The sequence below is a fragment of the Abramis brama genome (genome assembly GCF_963993115.1).
Source record: "Abramis brama genome assembly, chromosome: 4".
In the NCBI taxonomy this organism is placed as follows: Eukaryota; Metazoa; Chordata; class Actinopteri; order Cypriniformes; family Leuciscidae; genus Abramis; species Abramis brama.
This window is the reverse complement of record NC_139966.1, coordinates 54,367,594-54,392,145: the sequence shown is the minus strand read 5'-3', so window position 1 is coordinate 54,392,145 and position 24,552 is coordinate 54,367,594. Positions and strand designations below refer to the sequence as shown.

The window sequence follows — 24,552 nt, the reverse complement described above, 5'->3', positions numbered from 1 at the left end:
TGCTTTCTTACAAAACATTGACTGGTTATATCAGCTTGAGTGGATCGGTGTCCATGACAACTGTGAATGAAGCAAACAGACAGCAGAAAGTGCATAGGAGGTTCAAGATGTCTAATTTAACCACTTCTTTGAGAAAGGCGTCTCGTATTATTAAAATGAGCCATCCGTCATAACGACACGTACTGAAGAAAACAAACCAGGACTTTTGAATAGGGGAAATCAACTTCATCTAACTTTATTCATCTTTTTGTGTGCTTGTTTGTTTAATGCACAGCCCTGTAACTACAGTACAGCCCATTGTGACATCAACACAAAAGAGTCATAAATACTGTACAATACATAACCTACTGTGAACCAAACACCACTTAAATACAGACATAAATTAGAGTCTAGGATGAATTAGTGAATTTATGGATAGCAAATATTAACATTTAATGTATACGTACATACATGTATATATATAAAGACTATGTAAGGAATGTGAAGAATAGAAACGCTTAAAATGAAAAAAAAAAAATTATGTGCTTTACAAAACTTGCTAAAACTCCCCAACATCCACCCTTTTGTCCCGAAACTTGTTCCTGGCCTTGGTTCGAGCTTTAAACGCCGCTGCATTGTAGAGGTGCTATAAAAAAAATAAAAAAAGGCATATAATTTACGTCACAAGAAAAAACAAATAAATCTTAAAACACAGTACAGTGAAAAACAGCTACATGTGGAAAAGAAGCCGCTTGCTTACTCTCTCCAGTCTGGAGCTCTTCATGGCTTTCAGAGCGGCAGAATCGATCAACATCGGTGGTCCCAGTTCAAACACATCTCTTATGAACTCGTTGGCCTGCGGTCAGAAAATTACACTTCTAAAATCACTTTGAAGATTCCTTTTTTGGATGTATTCTCAACATCTGAGAGCGTTACCTGTAGATGGTAGTTCATCCCGGAGCCTACAAACTCTCTGAAGGTGTCATAAGTCCTCTTCCTCACCCAGCTGTCGATGACCATTCGCTCTGTGCCGAAGCGGATTGTCTCGCTCTGAAAATCCCCTTCCTGTTCCCGACACAGAAGAGACATCGGAGTCTGAACTACAGCACCCACGAGTCTCCTGTCAACTATTCAGTTCCTATCTCACCTCTACTGCCTTGAGGACATCTCTAAAGACAGATCTTTGCTTCCTCTTATCATTCTTGGCTCGATGTTTGTTGCAGTCAGTGGCTAATGCGTTCAGCTTCTCACACAACGACTCCCAGTCGTCATAATCAAACTCCTGTGAAGGGAAAGAAAATGAGACCAATACCTTGTCATTTGCAAATTATTTAATTCACTGAACTATTAAAATCAGCAAATTATACAAATGTATTAAAATGTAATACATTACATTTTTATTAATAAAAATAATAATTACGCACGCTGCGTGAGAAGTTATCCGAAGCGTGCACACGGAAAGCAGACAAAGAGTGAATCTAAATTGAGTCTTCTTGCGCCATGTTTGCATAATTTTGTGCAACTTTGTCAGAGTATCCCAGTAAACAGTCGATTATGTCTTAAGTAAATGTAAACAGTATCAGTATATTGGATCTGTGCATTGTCTTAAAGTGACAGCAGCCTAATATTCCTGATGCTGTCTGTTTTTAATGTTAATCAAACAGCAAAAGACCAAAGAAAGCACTCATTGCTCTTGAATTAATAACTTTTGTCATTTTAAGAATTAATCTTTATTTAATTTATACAGTGAAGATTATATGCAATATTATTTACATTTGATATAAAAACACCTGAAAAACACCGTTTCATTTGTATCTTTGCTTGTTGTATTTATTTGTGCTATTACTTGTAGTCCTTTTGTTCCTGAACATAGCACATACCAAACCGTACCGAAACTGTGACCCTAAAACCACGATACAAACCAAACCTTGAGTAATTTTAACCGTGACACCCCTAATAAATATCCTAATCATTTAATAAAATAACTATTTTAAATCAATAAATTTTTAATGTAAATAATTTAGCAATATTACTGTTTATTTGTGAGAAATTTGAACTGTTACAGCCCTAATAAATCTTAATCTTAAATATAAAAAAAATTAATAAAAAAATTCTCATGTAAATTTATATTATCACTATTATTTATTTAAATAAATCCAATTCATTAAATAATTACACACAACTTACAGGGTCAACATCTCTGATGAGCTCAAACAGGAGGGCGATGGTCTCCCCAGCAGCAATCCTCATGTTGACGTCGTCATTCTCCAACAGACGTGGAAGTTTGGCCAGATGTCTGCAAAACAGTAGCATATGCTTGTTAGAATAAACCTGGAAGGAGGTTGTATCGTAGTTGTAGGTCCCAAAGTCTCCTGAAAGACCAGTACCATGAAGGAGCGAAGGCATAAAACTGTGTTTTCCTGCACTTACTTTTGTGCAATGTCTCTGATGTGGCTGCTGGTGCAGATGGTAAGCAGTAGAGCCCAGGACAAGAGAGCATTCGTGTGGAGGTGTGTGGTCTGAGGATTCACAGAAGGTCTGCTTCCATCTTCTCTGACGTACGAGTGGGTGAAGAGGCTCTCAAAACACTCCATAGTGGCGTACACATCCTGGAGGTGACAATCATCAGGTCTGAGTCGATCGTGAAACCCTTCAACATGCCTGAGTGAGTGCTTAGAAAAAGTACTCAAAACATGTTTACGGTTAACTCCGGAACCACTTTGACTTGATTATTAAATTACATTTTCAACCAGATTAGTCCAGATTCCAGAATGAATCAGATTTGTCAACCAGATGAATGAAAAGTATTGCCTCAAAACTTTAATAGTTCTCAATGATGTGGTTCTCAAGTTCAGCTCACTGATTCAGAGATCTGTTTTCATGATATTTTAGATTTATATTAACAGACACGGTCAACATTAATGTTCACTGTATGGAAATAATCTGCAAAAAGATTGTCAAAAAAATCTTAAGGTCCACAGAAAACCAATTAGCAGCAAATGGGTTTGAAATTACATGAGTACTTGAATTTAAAAGACCATTCTTTGGGCGGTTTACACGACGTTTTCAACTAAAAACTGAAAACTTAATGCGTTTTGGCCGTTCATCTACTTGTCAACTGCGTTTTGGGGGCCTGAAAACACTGTGACACAATGTCTCCATGTAAACTACAAAAACTCGAATTTGTGAAAACAGTGACATCATGCACATGCGTATTGTGTTCAGGCTATAGGTGCGTAATATTTCTTTACAAAGTGACCTTGCCAACTACTGGCCTGACATGCATAATACAGTGTTTTAGTCGTTTTTCGCAGATCTATGTGAACGGGGATAGTTCGGCAACATTGTAGTCTGTATGCAAAAAAAAAAAAAAAACGAAAGGAAAAGAGTTTTAGTTTTTAGTACATCGTTGTCATGTAAACATGCCCTAAGGCTTTTATTACCCACTTGCATTCGAACGCTTACCATGATATCATCTTCTGCTACAAGAGTGCAGAGGCCTAGACTTGTTGCACACTGGAACACAAAGTCAAGATCAACAGATTGTTAGTCTCAAATTTTCTGGATTGCAGAATCATTTTATCTCCTATAAAGGCGCAGTAAAGGAACACGACTGTTTACCGCTTGTCTGGCTTGGATGTTAGCAGCTCCATCATTGAGGATAGTCTTAAATACAGGTTTAAGGGTTTTAAAAACCTCTTCGCTCTCAATCCCAGAACCCAGCTGGATGCACAGAAGACACGCCAGCGAGGCTGCGGCGCACTGCTCCACTCCTTTACCTGGTTTGCAGACGCAAACAGCCAGCTCAACTTTCAGCACTGATGTCATGGCAACATCTGAAGAAAACGGTTCATTTCCAATTATTCAAAATATCAAATTAAACCAACCTTTCTTCAAGCAGCGCTCAATGCCATCCGTGATGGTCATCCTTCTCTCGGAAATGAACTCGTAGAGGATTTTGGTTGCCATGGCAGTCTTAAGTCCATCAAGGGCACCTTGCCTGGTCTTGGCACTAGAAGGGGAGCATAATTACTCAGTTCAGACCGCAGCAGGAAGCAGAAATGACATCTAGATTATTTAGAGCAATCAACTACAAGTTCGATTCTGAAATCTGAAACACCACAAACCTCTTATCCACTGTGCTGTCGATGTACACCTTCAGTTTGTACTGGAAGTCCTCTTGAGCCATTTCTTCACTTTCACCAGCTGTCAAATAGGATGAGTGATAATCATAAATGTTCATCTCTAATATCATGCCACGAAGTCGTCCACAAGAGCCAATGCAGAAATCTAAGGAGACTGTAAATACGCACCTTCCTCTGCTGCACTGGTTCTTTCACTGAGGCTGCTGCAGTGACTGAGGGTCTCGATAGATGAGTCTTCATCACTGAACGGCTGGACATTTCCCTGTTGTCCCCCTGCAAAAACAAACAGCAAACTTTAACCTTTGTTGACGCCGCCTCGTTCTTTAATAACAACAAATATTGCTGTATTACATAGTGACAGTTTCAGATCAATGCTGAACATGTGCCAATAAAACAGCTACAGTCAGACTAAAATGATCAGGGATCATTTATTTATGCACTGTATAATGCAGGGATATGATGGGAGTTTATGCAGAACAGCATAATCTAACCGAATATTCGGTGTTGACATGTAAATGTATAAATCACAGGGATTATACATTAATGTATAAATTATACAGTGATGCATAAATCACAGTAACAGTAAGTAACTCAAAAAAAGTAATTAATTACTAGCTACTAATTACATCTCAGACAGTGTAATTAGATTACTGTACTAATTACCCTCTCTAAAAAGGATTACTTGTTACTTAAAAACAAAAAACAAAAACATTTGAACAATAAAAGGATAGACAGGAAACTGCTCTTTTGATATACAATTGCATAAATTATTCTTGGACCAAAGTATTTATAGGGAGTAAAACAAATGTAAAAACTATTTTTATTTATTTATTTATTTATTTATTTATTTATTTATATTTATATTTATATATATATATAAAATTGATGTTAAATTAAATCCACTATTGTTGAATTGTTCTAGTTGTATACAGAATTTAATGCAATTACATCAGAAGTTTACCATCTTTAAGTTCATAAGAATAGTGTTATTGGAAAAATATTGTTTAACATTTACAAATACTTTACTTTCACTTTTGATCAGTTTACTACATCCTTGCTGAATTAAAGTATTGATTTCTTTACAAAAATTTTATATATATATATATATATATATATATAAAAAATTCTCTTCTTTTTTTCCCCTCTTCATTAGAACAAAGACATTATTTCACATTTTAGGAGCCCTTAAATGCTGACCAACCCTGTAAATGACACTTACAAAGAAGCGTTTTCCAAATAATTTCATGTGGTAATATGTTGTGGGTGGAGGTCATTTTGATCTTAAAGAACCATCAAGTCTTTAAATGTGTGTAGTGAATTCAGCCAAGTGTTATCAGTCCTGCCAAATGCAGATATCTGCAGAAGGTACAAAGTGTATCGTACTGTTCGGCAAGGTCAGAGGGCACTTATGCAAACAAAACAGCCCCTGTGTGAGATTTCTCAGACAAAAGTAAATATGTTTAGTAGATATAGAAGAGTACAGCAGGTATACAGAGAGAACAACGTGTGGGAAGGAGTACAGCAGGGTGCCAGAACACACAGTCTCTTTCTTCTTCTCAAAGGCTTGTGCAAATCCAGCGAGCAGATGGGCTGAGAACATCTAATAACAGACTACAGACTGATTTATACACGTCTACAGCTGAAAAATGTGGACTTCATGTTCCTAGTTCCTTCTTCCTGTCCTCTATTTGGTCCCAAAACAGGCCTGTGTTACATAAGTGTTTCAGCATGGCCTGAAATAACCTCAAACACACACTGACATCTGAAAGATTAAACAAACAATACAGTAGCGTTTTCCTATTTGACATTTTCATAACAGAAAGATCAATTAAATTTATTTATTGACCTTAAGCACAATTATACATATTTTGAGTTGAATCATCCGATTCGATTATTTTGTTATTAATTCCTCATAGTGTAACGTTACCGTATAACTATAATCTTAGTTCCATCTGTTAATCTTTCGTCGTTTGATAAATGCCATTAATATGACAAGCGGTTTATATAAACCCAATCATTTAAAACTAAACATTACCTTAAAATCAAACATCATATTTAAAAACAACACAAACGTACATTTTCGACCGTCCATGGCTCACACTTTGTATTATTCTTTTGTTTGTGTCAAAAGAAAGACACTCCTGGCTGTCAACCAAACCCGGCTGTGTAGTCATGGAAATTGTAGTTCTCTTCCTCCAATTTCATTGCGATTCGACGCGTAAAGAACTACAAATCCCAAAATCCTTTTCGCGCAGCAGGCCACAAAAAACAACCGGTCATTTGCAGACATTCCCACCCTACTTACCTCTGCCGCTCCTTTTCTTGGCCCGTGGCATCTTGCTTAAATGAGTAGTTCCGCAGATGAAAAAAATCAACCAATACACGACCAGTTTTTACTATAATGTCTTTTCAGTTGAGTATATTCCAGTGGCACAGTGAAAAGGAAAGAATTAAAAGCGATTCCGGTGTTACACTTGGAGCGCGAGCGATACATTTTCCCTGACAAAGTAGGGCTGCGTCAGCGCGCTGCCGCGGAGCACTTTTTATACGACCAGTTGTGACGTGCCTAAATAGGCGTTACCTCACGTGGACCTGGATACAGTAGGACCAATCACATTACAGTATACGCCGACGTCCTCACGTATGACAGATTTCCGCCTGGTTTGTATTGGTTGGTTTGTGCTGTCACGTCCTCATGCGGGTTCATGTGTGCACGTTACACAGAACACATGTAATGGCGGATTATTATTATTATATATATCATAAACCATATAAATATACAAACCAGTAGTTTTTTTTTGTTGTTTTTGTTTTTTTTTAACAGGTTTTATTGTTTTTACCTTGTCCCAAATCCAAATATAATGATAAATCCTCTGTTGATGCATGTATCGACTATTTGGCATTTTACCCATAGACTGTAAAATAATAGATTTTTACCAGACAAATCAAATATACAATTGATTTTAACTTTGTGATTAACTTAGTAAGAGTGTAAAAGATGTGTTTAAGAGTTTATTTTATAAAGTTCACAGGACCAAAAGTGTCCATAGTTGATGAAACATATAACATTTCTGTAGTGCATATGATGAAAGTCTTACAGGATAAAAGTCATGAAGAAAATGAATACTGAATGAATGAGGAAGTTTTCATCACCTCTAACCACGTGCAACGGATGATATAACCACATGGGTTATCAGTGCAACAGGTGGACTCAAGGCAATCCTGACATTTTGACTAGCTGGCTGGAAAAAGCACTGTGACCTTTCATGTCTATAAAGCCTTGTTAAGATAAGTCATTACATAATTCAATTGGAAATGGACAATTCCTATTTTTTATGGAATTTTGCTGTTTTTATTATAAATGATTTAACTATGTTCATCATCATTATTATTTTTTGTTAATTCATGTCTTCATTGTCTTTAATCAAAATAACTTCCCCTCCCTCTTGCGGTAACATCTCTTCTTTTCTCTGATGACACGTTTACTGGCACGAGGGTGGGACAACCTGTCACTCACATGAGATCGACCAATAGCAAACCACAATGATCCAACGATCCAATCAATTCCCGATGGACAAAATCCAAGTCCCACCCTACATTTTTTCTTGTTACAGAAACCATTTCAGTTAGACATACATCACAATAGTGAAGAAAACACTATTGCAACTTTGACTTTAAAAATATTATACATAGCCTATTATATTAGTGTTTTACATTTACTTGCCCAAGCAAAACCCCCACCTTGATGTTTTTTGATGCAAGCACTACTAAATAACTGTCTTAATGCATAAAATCAGAGCAGGATGTTTAAAGGCCCACTGAAGTGCCTTGAAATTTTCCACTTAAACACGAAGACGGGGGCGGGACATATGGAAGTGCTCCTCCCCTTTTTAAAAATAGCCAATAGCGTTTAGTTTATATCACAGCTCGGCCAGAGCCGTTGAGCTCGGTAAAGCTGCAGTTTCCTACTAATCTCGAACCGTTTCTCCTCGTAATCTCCTCCATACCGCTTTAAAATATCATTCTGTGCAGAATCGAAATGGGTCTGATACGTTTTCTAGTCTGCGGCATATGATCCGCTCTGTGCTATCGTGTCTCTGGACCGGAGCTGCGGCGGTTCATGTGACGCTAACATGACACCAGACTTCATTTGCCTCAATGGAAAGCATATTTGCATTGTCTGAATTGTTCCCTGTCCCTATATAGTGCACTATGAACATTCACCATGTAGAAAATAGTAAATGAGTGAAGAAGTGACCGATTTATAATGTAGGGGGCAGAGCTTCAGATTCTAGAGAGCATTTGATTGGACAGAAAATCTGATGAGAAGCTGAAGTGCAGTGTGATCAAAATCATTTATCCATATCGGCGGAAGTGAGAGACTGTAAGCTCTGAATGCTTATATCTTCTAAATGTGACTTCTGTCATTGTTTTGGAGCACTCTAGCTTATAGATAACAGTAAGGCTAACATAATCATACTAAAAGCCAAAAAACTTCATTTTTGATTTCATGGGGACGTTAATGTGGACTCAAAGAAAGGACACCACTAGAGGGTGCTCTTTCAAAATAATTGCACACAATAACACTTTAGAGTGATCTGATATTGTTGCATTATGTATAAAGGGATTTCTTTGATGATTCAAGATCAGTCAAATCAGATTTAGGTGACACTTAAATCGCAATCCCACTGCATCCCAAAACTAATTCAGTGCAGTTTTGGTAACAACATAATATGTAATCAAAAATGTTTCATAATCAGAGTGTTTTTCCATCTTATCTGTGGATTATTTGAAAAAGCCGGCCCAACGAGAATATTGCTATTGCTTTGTCTGACCTTTAGACTTCCTGGGAATTAGATTAACATTGTGTAAAAGGTTTATATTTTCATGCCGTTCTCAACAGGTTGTGCCGCACTGGTAATGATGACGTCTTCTTTTTCACTTTCAAAAGCTGTATATTTATAATTGCATTTTACCGTTAAAATACTGTATTTTACAGATGGCTATAATAGCAAGGTTATAAACAAACATTCTTCTGCTAACATGAATAGAATGATCGTTGAAATTTGTATGTTCTCAAAACATTAGCACAAAAATGTTATTTATACGTCGTTCATGGAGGTTCATCTGACATTTTTTAATGTTTCTATACTTTTTTTCAGAATGTTCATTCAAAAGTAATGCCCCCATAATGATAAAATGGTATGCTTCCTCAAAATTTGCATTAACCAGGAAAAGTTTTGAACGTTCAGAAACATGCAAGTTAGCAAAACGTTCTAGAACACATTTTTGTTAGTTTACAAGCACCACAGAAAGGAACTGAAAAAAGAAATTAGTTATGAATGGGTGTTGGGTCTAAATATATATTCATCCCATATGTAAACTCTGTTGAATAATTGATAACACACCCTGAGGGGCTGCGCAGGGGGGCAGTGAATAACACACTACTGTTAGAAATCAAAAGATGGCTCAGTAACTCAACAAGCAGCAGGTTTGATGTTTTTTATTTATTTATTTATTTTTGGTGCTTTTTTATGTTCATTAAAATCATTTTTAGTCAGGTGTACCTGAAGGCATCTCAGCTGGCTGGTAATGCAATATTAACAATGCAAATTCTTTCAGTTAATTCTATATTTAAATAATCTCTTAATGGCTTTTCCTCTGCTTTTTAAAACAACATTTTGATATTTTAGCACCAATTAGCTGTTCTTTTTCTTTTTAAAATGATGTTTGGTCAAAAGCAGTGTGATGTTTCCTAACTGTATTTATTAGTTCACAGATGATATTAGCAACCGCTATGCTTACTTACCAGAAAACATGATGAGCATGAGGTGAAAGGAAAGAACAGATTGCATGAGGTGTTTGCCAATTCAGTGGTGTGTGAAAGTCTCACACCTCCGCACAGGTTAGGTGTTTCAAATGAGCTGATGACCCATACATCATCCTTTCATGCTTTTAGGCCCTTATCAAATGAATATTTTGACATTACTGTATATCAAAGTGCTTTTAAATATTTTAACACTTGCTGCATCACTGGATGGTTGAATCTCTTCAGAAAGGGCATGGTGTAACAATTGGTTTATGTTTATTAAAGTCACCATGAAATTAACATTGATAGTTCTTCATTTTAATGCAATATTCCAGTGTTTATTATAAATGATTTATCCGTGCATCATTATTATTATTATTTTTTTTAATTAATGTGCACTCGTAATTATTAATCAAAACAACTTCCCCTCCCTCTTCCAGTGACATCTCTTCTCTTCTCTGATGAGGTTTACTGGCGAGAGGGCGGAGTAACCTGTCACTCACATGAGATCGACCAATAGCAAACCACAACCATCCAATCAATTATAATGGGACAAATCTACAGTTTTTCTTGTTTGAGAAGTTGTTTCTCTGGATATATGGCACAAGAGGTAAGAAAAGACTACCATAACTTCCATTTCTGACTTTAAAATAAACCCCATATATAGGGGTTTGATCTGAAACATGAGTCTATTATAAGACTATTTTACATGACTATTTTACACATTAATTTTGTTTTCTGTTCATTCATTTGCTGTTAAATTATTAATTATTAGTCCCTAGTGATGAAAAAAATATATGAGATGGGAGGAAAAATTTTATGTCATCTCGCATTTTGTGATCAAATGCAAAGTTTCTCGGGGGAACGCAAAACATTCGTGAGAGAACGCAAAAGTGTTGACAAGTAAATATTTCTCATGTCATATCTCATAGTTTTTTCCTTCACCATGTCTCTTTAGGGGCTCTATAATTTCTCCCCATTTGATTCTACCAGCAAAAATCAAACATAATGTTCTGACAACCTGATTACACTAAATAAAAATACATCAAGCAGGTCTTTACATGTCGAACACACTGGAGTAATGTACCCTGACTTTTTGGCAAAAGCTGAATGTGGTATTTCGATTTCAAATCTGCTATTGTCGTTCAAGAAATAAAATAGAGGCCAGTGAGATTTTTATTCTCTTATGCTTCATATTTCATCACTAGGGGGCCGTGATGAAACAAATAAAGACCAGCTGCTTTTTGTGCTGTCTGCATGCGAGGCGGTGGCATTAACATTTTCATTGTCTGTTTTTTGTTTTGTTGATGAGAGTACAAAATGTTGTCTTGGCAGAAGGTGAGTCTTGGCAGCATTTTCCCGATCATTTTCCAGGTTCCCACTCCTCATGCTTGTTTTTCCTGGCATTGATATAGACACTTAAAAGTTTGGGATGGACAATTGAATGAATTTCATTTCCTCAACCACTTCCTCCTCCTCTCACATTTTTTTCCCCATTCTCCGTTGATGCCTTGATGTACGTCTGGAACATGTTGCCAAGTTTGGTCTCTAAATGCGTTAAGACTTCCTCCGGAAGAGTTTATTCAGCCACAAGGGTCACAAATGTCAAACTTTATATCAGCAAACCAGGAAGGAGGTTTACTTTATCAGATATATTTTGAGTTTTGGGGGTTTGGATTAAATTATACATTATCATTTTCTTGATAAAGCTCTTTGAGTATGACTAAGCCAATATGCTGATCTCAGTGCCAACACTAAATCAGATTAACCGAGATCATGAGATCTGTTCTCCTCAAACTCCTGAAAGAAGGGGTAAATGGTGGTTGCCAATTTTTCACCGTTTTCATTTTAATTTGAATGTTTTTTCACCGTTTTAATTTTAACTTGAATGTTTTCTGTTTTATTTTGATGTGTGTTTTTTGTCATTTCTACTAGTTTTTGTTTTTTAATATGTCTATATATAAAAATAAAATTATTTAAACAAAAAATATAATATATAATTGAATTTATAAAATTATATAAATTATATATATAATTTGTAGTTATTTTTTACAATTATTTTAGTACACCAAGTTTTAACCAACTGAAATAATTTTTAATATTTTATATATTATTATACATATTCTTTTATTTCAGTTTGTTTTATTTTTGTTACTAAATGTCACTGCTTTTATTTGTGTGAACAGATTTTTACAATATTGTATGTATATAAATCATGCCAATGTAGTAAAGCTTAATATTGATAGAAATAGCAAGGACCACTAAAGGGATTCTTCATTGCTGAAACACTTAAGTTTGGTGTAGATAAACTTGTATACACTAGTGACTAGTCTAAGAAATAGATGCCTTGCCTGGGGGATGTGCATGTATCATGTGACTTCACCATGCTATTATGAATTTGCTCATTCAGTCGGCTGAGTACAGCCTCGGCCGTCTCCTGTCTCTTTGCTGAAGGCCAAGGTTACCTTGCTTTGACTGCTCTGGATTGCGTGACTACCGTCATCTGGTGCAGTTCAGCATTTCATGCACTTCTCTCTTTTTTCTCGTCGCTGCCCTTGTCATGTCTTTCTGCTGACCCACAGAAAAGGGAGGTTTATCTTTGGAGTGAGAGAATGAAAAGGCAGACTGATTGATCTTACAGAATAACCACAAATCTCAGCCACTATGCGATCATGTTCCCCGAAACAACATGATGAAAATAAAAATTACGCAGATCTTAAAAACACGTGTGCTTGTAAAAACAATATTCCACACACATTATGGACATTTTCAGCAACATGAAGTGGTCTGGCTCTGTCGAATCTGTACGTTTCTTTCCATTTCTTTGAATACCACATCATTTTATTACATCTGACAAGACCGCCTGTCTGTAAGTAGACCAAGTTGACCACAAGACTTCTGCGTTCATTCAGATCAGGTCTGTGTCTTCTTCATTGACTTGATGCCCCTGTACTGACAGCACAGAGCAGCCCATCACAATGTGCATCCATTTTTAAAGCGCTCGCCAAGACTGCCTTAAATAATATATTCTGTTAGAGAAGGGGGCTGCATTCTTTCATTCAGACTCTCTACTTACAGATAAAGATGTAGTTTTAAAAATGATTCTAAATATAAAAGCATAGCAGTTCACACCGCAACTATAACGATAACGGCACAGAGAAACGATATCGTTGGAATCGCTTACAGAACGTTTTTCTTTTCTTTTTTTTCAGCTGATAAGCAATAAAAACATTGGGCCTCATTCACCAATATCTTCCTAAGAATTTTCTTAACTTTGTATTTAATAAACTTCCTAAGAAATGTCTACGTCGGATTCATGACATGTTCTTAAACAATAGAATTGTTCGCACCTGTGTTCTTAGGATTGATGAATCCCACGTCTTCGTAATTGAAAGCGTGTTCCTAATTAGCATAAGAAAACGCCCCGCAAATTCCCATATAAGGACATGACACTTCAGGGCCGTGTGCAAGAAAAGTTGGATAATGTCCAAATGAGGCATAATATTTGATTTAATCAGCTTAATTGCTGATGTAAATTGCAGTGTTAGTGTTTCTTTGCATACTATGATTTTTTTAATATTTTTTTTCAACAAGTGATCAGAAATACATTACAGTAAAATACTATCATTGTAAACGACTGTAGAATTAAATAAAATGCAGTAACCAATTATTTGGAGCAAACTGTCATCACTCAAATGTGCGTAAGAGGGCTCTTGAGTGTGCGTAGATTTTGTTCTTAGCTAAGAACAAATCCAAGATTAGAAAACATTAGTGAATGTCAGAATCTTCGTAAAAAGTGCGTAAGTGGGGATTAAGAACACATTTCTTCGAAAGAACGATTGGTGAATGAGGCCCAATGACAGCCGATCAGAATCCATCCTGCTTTAAAGAGCTCACGCATTTAAAGGCACAGTATGAAGTTTCCGCTTTTCTCAAACAGCGCCCCCTAGAGTCGCTGTGGAGTGCTTGTATTTAACGTTACTATCTTTCGACCGCGCTTTCTTCATTTTCTTCGTCGACTCTGCCATGATTAACGTCTGAAATGCGTGCTATGTCTTCCATAGAGGCTGCTTCATATGTTGTTGATGTATGTGACGTCATGCCGTAAAGCAAGTCGTGATTATCATGAGATTTGTCGCCCCATACAACCCCCCCCCCCCCCCCCCCACCCACCCACCCCGCGCTTTGCTATCGGGATGATTCGCCCTACTACAAGTTCGTTTACCATCAAAATGATTTTGAAGCTGTTAAGGTACAAATCTTGCATAGTGTGCCTTTAAAGCTGCAGACGAAAATACTCAGTGTGTACTTATATAAACAGAACGTTGTTGTCCACTGGTGTGGACGATAATATCATAATGGTTATCTTTGGAGTTATCATTCTTTGTGTGAACGGGCCTTTAATCTTGCTGTTTTTATACACAACAAAATTCCTATGTGAATATGACCCCTTTTAAGACATCATATTATGTTGCCTAGCTCTTTTGTCCAGCCAATTAATGTTACCTATAGGAGGGCAGGTCACTAGGTTTTGAAACAGAGCTTGTGTCTTACTACAAAAACCCTAAAGATATGCTTAGTTGTGGCAGTTTTACATCTAGAAAACGTCTATAAAAAGATTCTACTTGACCTCTGAGTCAGTGTTTAAGAAATCAGTGCGAGTAGGCGGGGATCGATGTTTATAGCATTTTCAATTGGATTCGGGGATATCCATTTTGGAAACCAAAAAATTCACAAGAATCTGTGAGCTGTTGGACGGATGTGATGCTTCTTGTTATAGTTTCTGTTCTGCTTCTCTCAGGCCGTGACGTCTGGAATAAACAGCAGCAGGGACGCAATAACTGTTAATTGATTAATTTATACAGCAGTAATAATGGAGAAGAGCATGTTCATTTGTGAATGTTAGTTTTCTCAAGGCCTATGTGTTGCCTGGCAACCTGATTTTACATTTAATATGGAAAAAACTATAACCAAGGATGACATCCATCCATTTAAATATGAATTAGCAAGAAATGTTTGAAAATCTCTCTATTGCTCTCTTCATTATAGCTGATAAAAGTGATGTAAATCTCAAGCAGGGAAAATAAATTGAGTGATGCAGAATTATCTTGGAAACCAAATGTAATATACACATAATGAATATGGTAAAGTGAAAAAGACAATAAAAACCTTATTTTCTGAGTGTTTTTACTTGGAAAACTGTAAGTTATTTTACTTAGGGATCTGATATGTTTGACCCAGTTAATGGTATCACTTTTCCGCTCTCTTTTCTCTGGAATTTTTGTTTTGTTTCCTTATTGGCATGGCAAATAGTATTGCCAAAGTAGCCCTCTGGTGCTCATTTTTGTACAAGACATTTGATCTTCTAACTTCATTTGAATGGTACAGAACTTGATACAGGTTTCAGCACTTGCTATGTGAACAAACACACACACACAAAAAAAATACATGGACATGGACATGATTTGAAAAGGTTAATGGTCCTAAAAAATAGTCACTCTTGTACTCCTCCCAGTCACAAATGACAGAATAGGAAATCAGAATTGGAAACCAATTTCCCTAACCTAGTGGAAACGTTTGGTACTGCGACCAAACAAAATCTTACTGAAAGCTCTTCTTTTTTTTTTTTTTTAGATATCAAGCTCAGATTTGGAACACAACTTGTTTAGATTTATGGCTGTGATCTTCTCTAAGTTTCTTCAGTAATAATCTGCCAAGTATCTTCATTGAAAAGAGACCAAACTTGAGTCATTGAATCATTCACTTAATTTGGAACAATTCATTTACCATTTAAATTTGAACAACAACATTCCTGCTCATGTGAATAATATGTTGTTCATTTCAACGTATTGGTGATATAGATGTTTTTAAATGATCCAGAGAATATTATTGTGAAGAATAATTCTTTGTAGAACATGTCTGAAGATCCATCCCTGTGTGTGTTGAGAAGGAGGGATCATCAACTGTGGGTTAGTGTGGCAGTGATAACTTTAATAAAATCATAGAATAAAATTGAATTGGATCATTTCTGCTCATATGTGCATTTCCTAAAGGCATATTATACGTATTTCCCTTCTACCATCATAATCAAACACTTGTATCCATGCACACCAAATCCTGCGCACCACATGCACAGGATTCCGGACGTCCTTTCGAAATACAGCTGTTTTTTATTTATGTGTATGAAAAGCAAGCTGAAAATAGAACAAGAACCCCATTGAGTGTGTGTGATCCGCCGGAGCACCTGTGCCAATCTCCCGGCTTCAGGACCTATAGATGTGGATCTGCTGTAGGCGTCCTGCGTCTGTGAGGCTTCCTCCTCAAAGCTTAAATGGCCTATTTACTTTTCACACAGGCACAATGCTTATGGAGTCCCTTTCCTCCTTGCAGCTGTGTGTGTGTTTATGTATGGAAAGGAACAATCAAGTGACCTTCAGCCATTCATAATAAGCAGTATGGGACAATACACCATCATAGATGTCAGTTTGTTCTTTAAAAAAAGAAGTTGTGCATTTGTATAGTTTACCATGGAAGTGACATCTCTGAAGTGCTCTAGTTTCAAATCCAACCACAAAAACAAGTCAAACACAGAAAAACAAGGAAGTGAAACGAGTTCTTAACCTTGAAGTGAATCCATCCATCCATCCATCCATCCATCCATATCCTAACTCTCAGAATAGTTTTAACCTGTTATTGAATATAGCAATGTTAATGTATTTTGTCTTGGCAGAGATGCGCTGCTGTTGCAGAGCAAGTATGGATATATTTTCAGAGTTTGAGAGGAACTCTGATTGTTGCAGGACTTGCTTACAGCAAGCAATGAACCAGACTATTTAAATGCTGAGCAAGCAATCTCATTGGCTACAGGATCAGCAGAGGCCAATCAGCTTATGCCATGCGGTAATGAAGTGATTGCTTGCAGATGGCTTGTAAAGGACCTATCAGCCTGTGCTCAGCTACGCACATCATGTCACAACACAATTCACATTAAAGCTGATGACGGGTGCACATCCAGCAGTCAGTCAAGCCTGGCGCTGGCAAAAAATAGACCCGTCAGCTGCCGGGAGCCACGAGGATCCTGAAGGTTATGTCACTGGAGCTGTGATGTCAGATGCGTGCGTCATGCGGAGCTGTATGTCTGTCTGTATCTGCTGTCTGTCTACAGGACACACCACCATCAAGGTGCCACAGAAATGAAGAAAATAGTGTAATTTCTATTTATATCGAGGAGGGAAGCAATTTTCCACTCTGAAGAGCAGATAGAGCAACGTTTTCATACACCATGAGGAAAACAAATTAAGCCAGTCACAATTATTTACGGTCTCTTTGGCGGGTTATGTGAGCACAGTCCCAGAAGCTGTCTGCACCTTTGTTAGAGCGGGTTTGTGAGGTCATGAGGCATGTTGCCGTAAACATCTTACTCAATGATGCTATTTTTATCATTGTTATTTGTGACCCGAGAAACCGTCACCACACACCTCAACACTCGAAAAATAAAGTGCATGTTTGGACATGCTTGACAGTCAATATTTTTGGAGAAAACCTCCTACTTCCTCCCACTCAGTATAGCTTATTCTCACCAGTTACTCAAAGCATGCAGAATCTCTCTCACTGGAAAAGACAGATTGACAGATTTATTCCACTGCAAAACCACTGGTGCCTTTATTAAAAATATCTATTTATTGAATTGATATATTGTCAATGAAGTCATTAATAGTGCATTTATCTAAAATATGTATTTGTTTACGTACGGAAATAATGCCAATTAGGTCATTCGTTTTTTGCTTAGTTATTTATTCCTTCATGTATTTATTATGTGTTTGTTTCTTTATTCCTCTGAGGTAATGGCATTGAGGTCATTACTGGTCTCTTCCACCAAAGCAAATATTAGTATCCAATGTCTCTGTTTGTGGCACTAGTCCAGTGAGTGTGATAACTGTCTGTATTTTCTGCGAGCATAGGGCTGTTTATGAGTTATAATGACTCTGTGACTGTTTGCACTGACAAAGCTCATGCTTTATAATTCATTGATAGGCTGGTTATACAGGTATGATTAGAAATGAGCGGTGTGTGTGGGCTCTTTTTCTTTTGTGAGCATGTGCTGTGGTTTTACAGAGGCTGCAGGTGGCTGTTATACTCATTAGTGTAGTTCATAATCTAGTAAAGATTATTTTGTCTACGGTGCATACAGAAGTTTCAGTTTCAGTCTTTCACTTTGTGATCCTCATCTAGACACTCAACGCTGTATTATTTTAGTACTATGACCAAAACATATGGTATTACCATACATGGTAACTGTATCAAAAAAGCACTGTGATAATAATATGGTACTTTGAAATATACCATGGTACTGAAATTACTAAGAAAAACATGTATAGTACCATAGTTTATCCCATAGTACCATAAAAAATGGTAATACCATAGTACATGCTAAAAAAACATGGTAGTACTATAGTAAATGTCGAAATAGCCATGGTGATACAATGGTACATGTCTAAAACTATTGATACCATGGTGCTTGTGCATCCCCTCCGGTCCTTCTCGTCCTGCTCCGAGCGGGACTCAACTGACGTTTCCGGCTTGGGAAGACCGCAGTCTCTAGTGTCTGTCACTAACAAAATGTCTGTCCAAAAACATGAAAAAATATGTAGCGCTCCAAACAGAAAAAAAGTTATTGTGCTACAGGTCCTTGTACTACAGGTGCGTAGAGCCAATGGCATATAGAATAAACAAGAGGAGTGGCTAGCCGCACACTGATCCACTCAAGACTGTTTTTTTTTTTTTTCTGTTTGGAGCGCTACATATTTTTTCTAGTTTTACATGATTTTTTTGTATGCTGCCCTTCCAATTGAAGATGTCGTCGTTTGCTGAAATCAATTTAATCACAGACTCCAAGGCTACCACCTTCACCTACAACCCTGAAGATTTTGAGAATATCCTTTTTCCTAGAGCTGAAACCAATGTTTTGCATTCAGAGACAATTCAAAACTCAATGAAACATTACAAGTACCTTTTGGATAAAGAGATCCGGTACACCTTACATGGTTCAACTCTAAGTGAATACTGGAGAGCAAGCAGAATTCCCAGAGGTCTCAGAATACAAAAGGCACCCACTATTGGTGGTGGAGATTCTGAGTTCTGCAAGAAATGGTGTGAGATCATGAACAAGGCTTCACTGGACCTCACTCACTCTGAGTTCACACAGAGGGAACTAAAGAAGGTGAGAGAAGAAACTGAAGAAACCAAAGCCTCAATTATAGCATCTCATAGTGAAGTTAATTTTAACCAACAATTGGAATTACTGGACACTTCCTTGGTGGAATTTAAACAAGGTATACAACAGAAGAAGATCTGTAAATTCCGCAGAGACACTTTAGATTATAAAGAAAGTAGAGTTTATCCCTGGCTTAATCGCAACAGCACGTTTTCAAGATCCCCAAGGAGGGTACGGTTTGAAGATGAGGCACGGCATACTTCTGCATCCAGTGGTGATAGTGAAGTGGATTTTTTAGACCATGCCAGCGAGACAGAAAAGCATCTAAGAACGCCACGCAAATATCCACTTCGCAGAAGACCACCACCACCCGTCGTGGGAGACGTGGGAGTAAGAGGAGTCACTCAACAACCAGTTCGGAAGAGGGGGACTCGCCTAAAGACAATCTGATCTTCAATCTTACTGGTCAAGAATTACATCCACATGAAGTAAGTCTTCTGAACAAAGGTCTAAGCTTTGTTCCAACTAAAGCTACAGATCCTTTTGTCACCAAAATTGAACTGTTTAAGTTTTTTCGGACATTAAGATTGAAATGTTGGTACAAAAATGACAAAGTTGATCAATTGAATGTGTACAATCACAATGGTCGAGAGAAATTCAAGCCTAAAAGTACTTTTTGTCCACCTGTGTCTAATCCATCTATTGAAACTTATTGTAGGCTAGTGGAAAGGGATGTGACTAATTTATTTGAGCAGACATCATTTAGGAATCATAAGTCAAATTTGACACATTCTGAAAAAGAAGTTCTTGATGAACTATGTAGGAATAAAGACATTGTCATCAAACCTGCTGATAAAGGAGGTGGTTTGGTGATTATGCCTCGAGCACTCTACAATAATGAGGCTCTTCGTCAACTCAATAATACTGATTATTACCGAGTTTTGCCATCAGATCCTACGACTCGGTTTCAAGGTGAGGTCGAGAAATTTGTTCAGGAAGCACATGCTCATCAATTAATTTCTGATAAAGAGAAGCAATATCTGCTAAATCGTTCTCCGACTAGACCTGTCTTTTACATCTTACCTAAGGTACATAAGAGTTTGGTCAATCCACCGGGACGACCTATAGTAGCAGGAAACAATAGTCTTACTGAACCTCTTTCAAATTTTGTTGATTCTGTTTTGAGACCTTTAGTCACTTCCCTTCCTAGTTATTTGAGAGACACCGCTGATTTCCTGCAATGTCTAGCAACTCTGCAAAATGTTTGTTGTGATGCTATTTTAGCAACCATGGATGTGACCTCATTGTATACTAACATCCCACATCATGAGGGCCTACTGGCTTTAGAACATTTTCTCGATTTGCGCATTGATGATGAGGGTCTTCCGACTAAATTTATCACTGAAATGGCTGAAATGGTACTTACTAAAAACTATTTCTTATTTGAAAATCAATATTATTTGCAGGTTGAGGGCACCGCCATGGGGGCCACTATGGCTCCTGACTATGCCAATTTATATTTGGGTTTTCTAGAGGACCAATATGTTTTCAACAATAACCCCTTCTTGGACAATATTATTTTGTTTAAGAGATACATTGATGATTGCTTTGTCATTTATAAAGGTTCTGCAAGTGATTTTGAAACATTTGTTTTGTACATGAATTGTCTTAGGCCCTCCATTAAATTTACATATCATGTGGGGTTTACTGATGTCAATTTCCTGGACACTTCTATATCAATTGTGGATAATAAAATAGTCTCTTCTCTTTATAGAAAAGATACAGCTAAGAACAGTCTCCTTCATGCTAACAGTGCTCATCCAATGCCTCTAAAACGTGGTTTACCTTACAGCCAATTTTTGAGACTTCACCGCATTTGTTCTGGGAGAGAAGACTTTGAGTCTAAAGCCCAGAGCTTGTACATGGACTTTAAATCACGAGGCTATCCCAACCAGTGGCTTGATACTGCACTTGAGAAGGTTTCCATCCTACAAAAACAGGAGGAGAGAAATTTGACTATGAAAAAAAGAAATAAGAATTTTTCATGCATTTTTAAATCCACATTTAGTCCACTGAGTAATGATATTAAAACCATTATCAAGAATCATTGGCACATTATTCAAAGTGATCCCCAGTTATTGAATGTATTTAGTGAACAACCACTTTTTGTCTCTTCCAGGAGCTCTAATTTGAGGGACAAGCTTGTCCATGCTGACACCCACATCTCCTCTCCTACTACTCTTGTCGATGCCCAGGGTAATTTTCCATGTCACAATTGCTCTTCTTGTACTAAGTATGTCAAATGTAAATCATTTACACATCCTCGTACACTAAAAACGTATAAGATTAGACAACTGATTACTTGTAAGAGTACATATGTTGTTTACATTATCATTTGTCCATGTTCACAACTATATGTTGGCAAAACTACACGTGCATTACGCACAAGAATGATTGAACACACAAGTGCCATTAGGAGACAAGATGATACATCTTCAATTTCTCGCCATTTTAAGTCTGCTAACCACTCTCTGTCTGACATGAAGTTCCTGGGCATCGAGAGGATTCTACCTCACAGGAGAGGTGGAGATAGAGATAGAAAAATATTGCAAAGGGAGGCTTTTTGGATCTTTGAACTTAAATCTTTATTTCCTGAGGGTATGAATGAAGAACTTGAATTTTCTTGTTTTTTGTAAAATACATTCTTTCTTCTTTTTTGTGTGTGTGTGTGTCTGTAATGTTGTATTATCATTGGAAGCTGTTCATTTGAAACATATATACTTGTTTGTAATTCTACTTGAGACAATTGAGATTTTGAGATAATTGCATTCAACTGATTGTCCTTAATTGCTGACTTGCTTAAAAAGGGTGAATGTTGTTTGCTAAATGAGCACTGAAGATAGCAATGTGCTGAAACGTTTGCTGGTGTCTATTCTGTTTTTAACCCACATGCACTTTGCACTTTTTTGCACGATGCAATTTGAAAAATAAAATATGTTTTTGTAGACTTCCAGTCTTGAGTGGATCAGTGTGCGGCTAGCCACTCCTCTTGTTTATTCTATTTGTCCAAAAACATGGTAATGCTGTGCTACAAGTTGAAAAATAAACCCTTTATAGACATAAAATCTAAGTTTTTGTTCCTCTATAAGATGTAGATAAGATTTTACATGGTGTGCTTCAGATGTGCTGAGGGTCTCTGGCATGTTCGCCACATGTTTTCATGGATGCATGAAAGGAGGAAAGAACAAAGATAGCTACTCCTCTCATCCTCCTTACATGGCCTCATGCCCGCATGTGCTGTGCCTCTGAGAATCTGGAGATCCTGGAGATCTGGAGATCTGGAGATCTTCCAGCTTAACAAAGGGCTGCACACATCATACCATTTTCAGTCCAATGGAAGTGTGTATACAACACAGTATCTTTTTCAGAGTTCAGAGTGCCATTATTTCAGTGCCACTAAATAAATATGCGTAAATGTGCATTGAAATGTTATGTTAGCTCTTATGTCTTTCTCATCTGCATGATTGATTGTTTGATTGATTTGTCTATTGATTGATTGATTGATTGATTGATTGGTTGGTTGGTTGACTGACTGATTGATTGACACTGAAATAATGGCAATTAAGTATTTACTGGTGACTATTATAATGAACTATAAATATTTAAATATTTGTTTGTTTGTTTAGTCTCATATTATTTATTTATTCTGTGACAGAAATAATGGCAATGGTGATTTCTTTGTTTATATATTTATTCCTTTTTGAATTATTTATTTGTTCCCTAAACCCTCTGAGATAATGGCATTGAGGATATTACTGGTTTATCCCACCAAAGCAAACATTAGTAACCCACCTTTCATTCCCCATTACAATACAATTAAATCAATGATGGCAAAAAGACACAGCAATGTGCCATGTTTATCGTCTATTTTACAGCTTTTCTTAAGCAAGGTAATCATCCAGTCAAGCACTATTGAGCGATCTACAGCAATTGTATCTTAAATTGTGCCTTAACCATCCGGCTATGGTGCAGGACACTTGTAATATTGCAGATCTTGCAGATAGGAGAGAGCGAGTCCTGCTGAGACAGGAGCAGACTTTAAAGCTCCTGCATGTGTTTAGTATGCATGGCTGGTCGGACTCTGTTTCTTGGATTACATGGTGGTCTCTTCTGGCTGTGACAAAGACGCACAGTCTCTGCTTTCAGACCAATGGAAACATACTTTATCATTGTCCACACGGCCAATACATGCACACCAGGTATCCAAGTCCAACTTTGACCGTGTATTTGAGGATTCAGAAACAACACAATTATCATGTCACAGTCTTTCTGTGGGGCACATTTATATTTTATACAACATGTAGTTTCTCTCCTTGAATTTGATTGGCTAAGCTGCTTGTCTGTGTTTGTGTCCGTCTGTGCATTAGTGGTTGGGATTCATTTTTCATTGAGTCTCTCTGTAGGTTGCATTGTTATGCCAGTAGAAGTGTTTTAAATCATTTAATCAACCTATTTGTTCTGAAGCCCTGATTCATTCAGGAATGAAAGCAAGTGACCATCCGAAATCACATACTGTATAGTAGATACTACATTTGGTTTGAAACTTATTGCCGATTTAAAAAAAAAAAAGTATATTCTATATAGTATGAATATAAGAATGAATAAAATTTGTATGTACTTCATCCGCCATGTTGTCACTGTCATATGACCCACGTTATATGTTACAATTGCGTCGCTTTCTCAGAGGTGGACAGTAACAAAGTACATTTACTTGAGTACTGTACTTAAGTACACTTTTTGAGTATCTGTACTTTACTTGAGTATTATTTTTTCTGGAAACTTTTTACTTTAACTTCACTACATTTGAAAGACAAATATCGTACTTTTTACTCCACTACAATTCTGTCAAGGTCCTTGAGTAGAAAGTAACATCAGTCAGTGGATGATTTTGGTTGCAGGGGTTGCATTTTGGTTGGAAATGAAAGTCGGGTTGACGTCAGAACCCTGCATCTGATTGACATCAGAACCCGACGTCAGATTGACGTTGGATATTGATTGAAAATAAAAGTCGGGTTGACGTCAGAACCCGACTGACATTGGATTCTGACATAAACCTGATTTTCATTTTCAACCACAATACAACGTCTGTCCAAAGTTGGAGATTAACGTCAATCTGACATTGGATTCTGACATAAACCTGATTTTCATTTTCAACGTTGGGTTTGGTCTTCTAAATGTTGACTTTTGTCACTTTTTTGGAGCACACTAGCTTATAGATAACAGTAAGGCTAACATATTCATGCTAAAAGCCAAAAAACTTTAAATAGGGCAATATTTGAGGGAACAGCCATTTGGGTGTCCGAAACCATTGTGGACGTTATTGAGTGCACTTATTCAATCTTACA

At 37.1% G+C, this 24,552-nt stretch overlaps 1 protein-coding gene across 2 annotated transcripts; it reads right to left on the bottom strand.

Annotated features, from left to right (window-relative positions):
- Nucleotides 1-203: 203 nt before the first annotated feature.
- ifrd1 (interferon-related developmental regulator 1) lies at nucleotides 204-6,683 on the bottom strand. Of its 2 annotated transcripts, none has more exons than XM_084112034.1 (12): nucleotides 6,430-6,683; nucleotides 4,293-4,397; nucleotides 4,107-4,185; nucleotides 3,867-3,991; nucleotides 3,601-3,758; nucleotides 3,445-3,495; nucleotides 2,410-2,588; nucleotides 2,167-2,275; nucleotides 1,127-1,261; nucleotides 916-1,044; nucleotides 740-835; nucleotides 204-625 (listed from the first exon to the last, which is right to left on the bottom strand). In XM_084112034.1, exons 1-12 carry the CDS (start codon nucleotides 6,458-6,460, stop codon nucleotides 539-541), a joined length of 1,284 nt encoding a protein of 427 aa, XP_083968160.1. In that variant the 5' UTR covers nucleotides 6,461-6,683; the 3' UTR covers nucleotides 204-538. The 2 variants fall into 2 exon arrangements, with proteins under 2 accessions (XP_083968160.1, XP_083968161.1); XM_084112035.1 differs by having other exon boundaries at nucleotides 6,201-6,644.
- Nucleotides 6,684-24,552: the final 17,869 nt, after the last annotated feature.

Coding starts and splice junctions, on each gene's coding strand:
- ifrd1 (XM_084112034.1), bottom strand. CDS start 6,460: ATGCCACGGGCCAAGAAAAGGAGCGGCAGAG. Junction 4,398..6,429: donor CAAGAAAAGGAGCGGCAGAG/GTAAGTAGGGTG, acceptor TTGTTTTTGCAG/GGGGACAACAGGGAAATGTC. Junction 2,589..3,444: donor TAGCAGAAGATGATATCATG/GTAAGCGTTCGA, acceptor TGTCACCTCCAG/GATGTGTACGCCACTATGGA.